The sequence below is a fragment of the Sphaeroforma arctica genome (genome assembly GCF_001186125.1).
Source record: "Sphaeroforma arctica JP610 unplaced genomic scaffold supercont1.1476, whole genome shotgun sequence".
Lineage (NCBI taxonomy): Eukaryota > Ichthyosporea > Ichthyophonida > Sphaeroforma > Sphaeroforma arctica.
In genome coordinates this window covers 3,566-4,259 of record NW_014039082.1, presented here as the reverse complement: position 1 = coordinate 4,259, position 694 = coordinate 3,566, and the positions used below count along the sequence as shown (strand labels likewise).

At 58.1% G+C, this 694-nt stretch overlaps 1 protein-coding gene across 1 annotated transcript; it reads left to right on the top strand.

The window, feature by feature from the left end:
* Positions 1-111: 111 nt before the first annotated feature.
* On the top strand, positions 112-325 carry SARC_10990 (hypothetical protein; the record flags this gene model as incomplete). Its single annotated transcript, XM_014294938.1, has 1 exon — positions 112-325. A coding segment is annotated over one exon (214 nt), but the record flags the coding sequence as incomplete, so codon positions are not given.
* Positions 326-694: the final 369 nt, after the last annotated feature.

Sequence of the window (694 nt, the reverse complement as noted above, 5' to 3'; positions counted from 1 at the left end):
ACCTACGGAACCCGGGGAGGGACCCTCCTCCACCAGGGGGAGGGTCCCCCTGGTGGAGTGACCCTCCCCCATGCCACCCTCCACGATGTAAGATCATATCAGATGGTAGTCATGGCTACGAGGGTCGTAGCGTACATGGTGGAGGGCGGTAGCCCTTCTACACTCCCTCCGGGAGTCCCTGAGTCACTCTCTTTGAGAGTACAGATCTACGATTCCGAGATGTACGACCCCTGTACCCCTGGTGAGACACTCAGGGGGTCTACCATGGTAGTCATGGCTACGAGGATCGTAGCGTACATGGTGGGGGGTGGTGATCTTAGGGGATGTAGGGGGGTCCGTAGTTTTAGGGACCCTTCACGACCCTCCTAGGTATACACCTACAGGTACACCTACATCTACACGCCCGCTCTCTCCCTCCTTCGGAGTAGTGGAGGAGGTAAACGTAAACGTAAACACACCTCCTCCTACAGGCTCTCGAGAGGGTCCCCCCCGTGATAACCTAACCTAAGCTACGGGGGGGTGTCCTGTCCCCTTGGGGTCAGGACACCTCCCCGGGTTCCGGGGAGGTATCCTGTCCTGTCCTGTCCTTTCAGGGTCCCCCACTCTTGAGTGGGGATCCGAAAGCAGGGATGTAAGATAAGATCCATCCCTTCGGATCTACTATGCCCTCCCTCTGGAGGGGTGGAGGTAAACG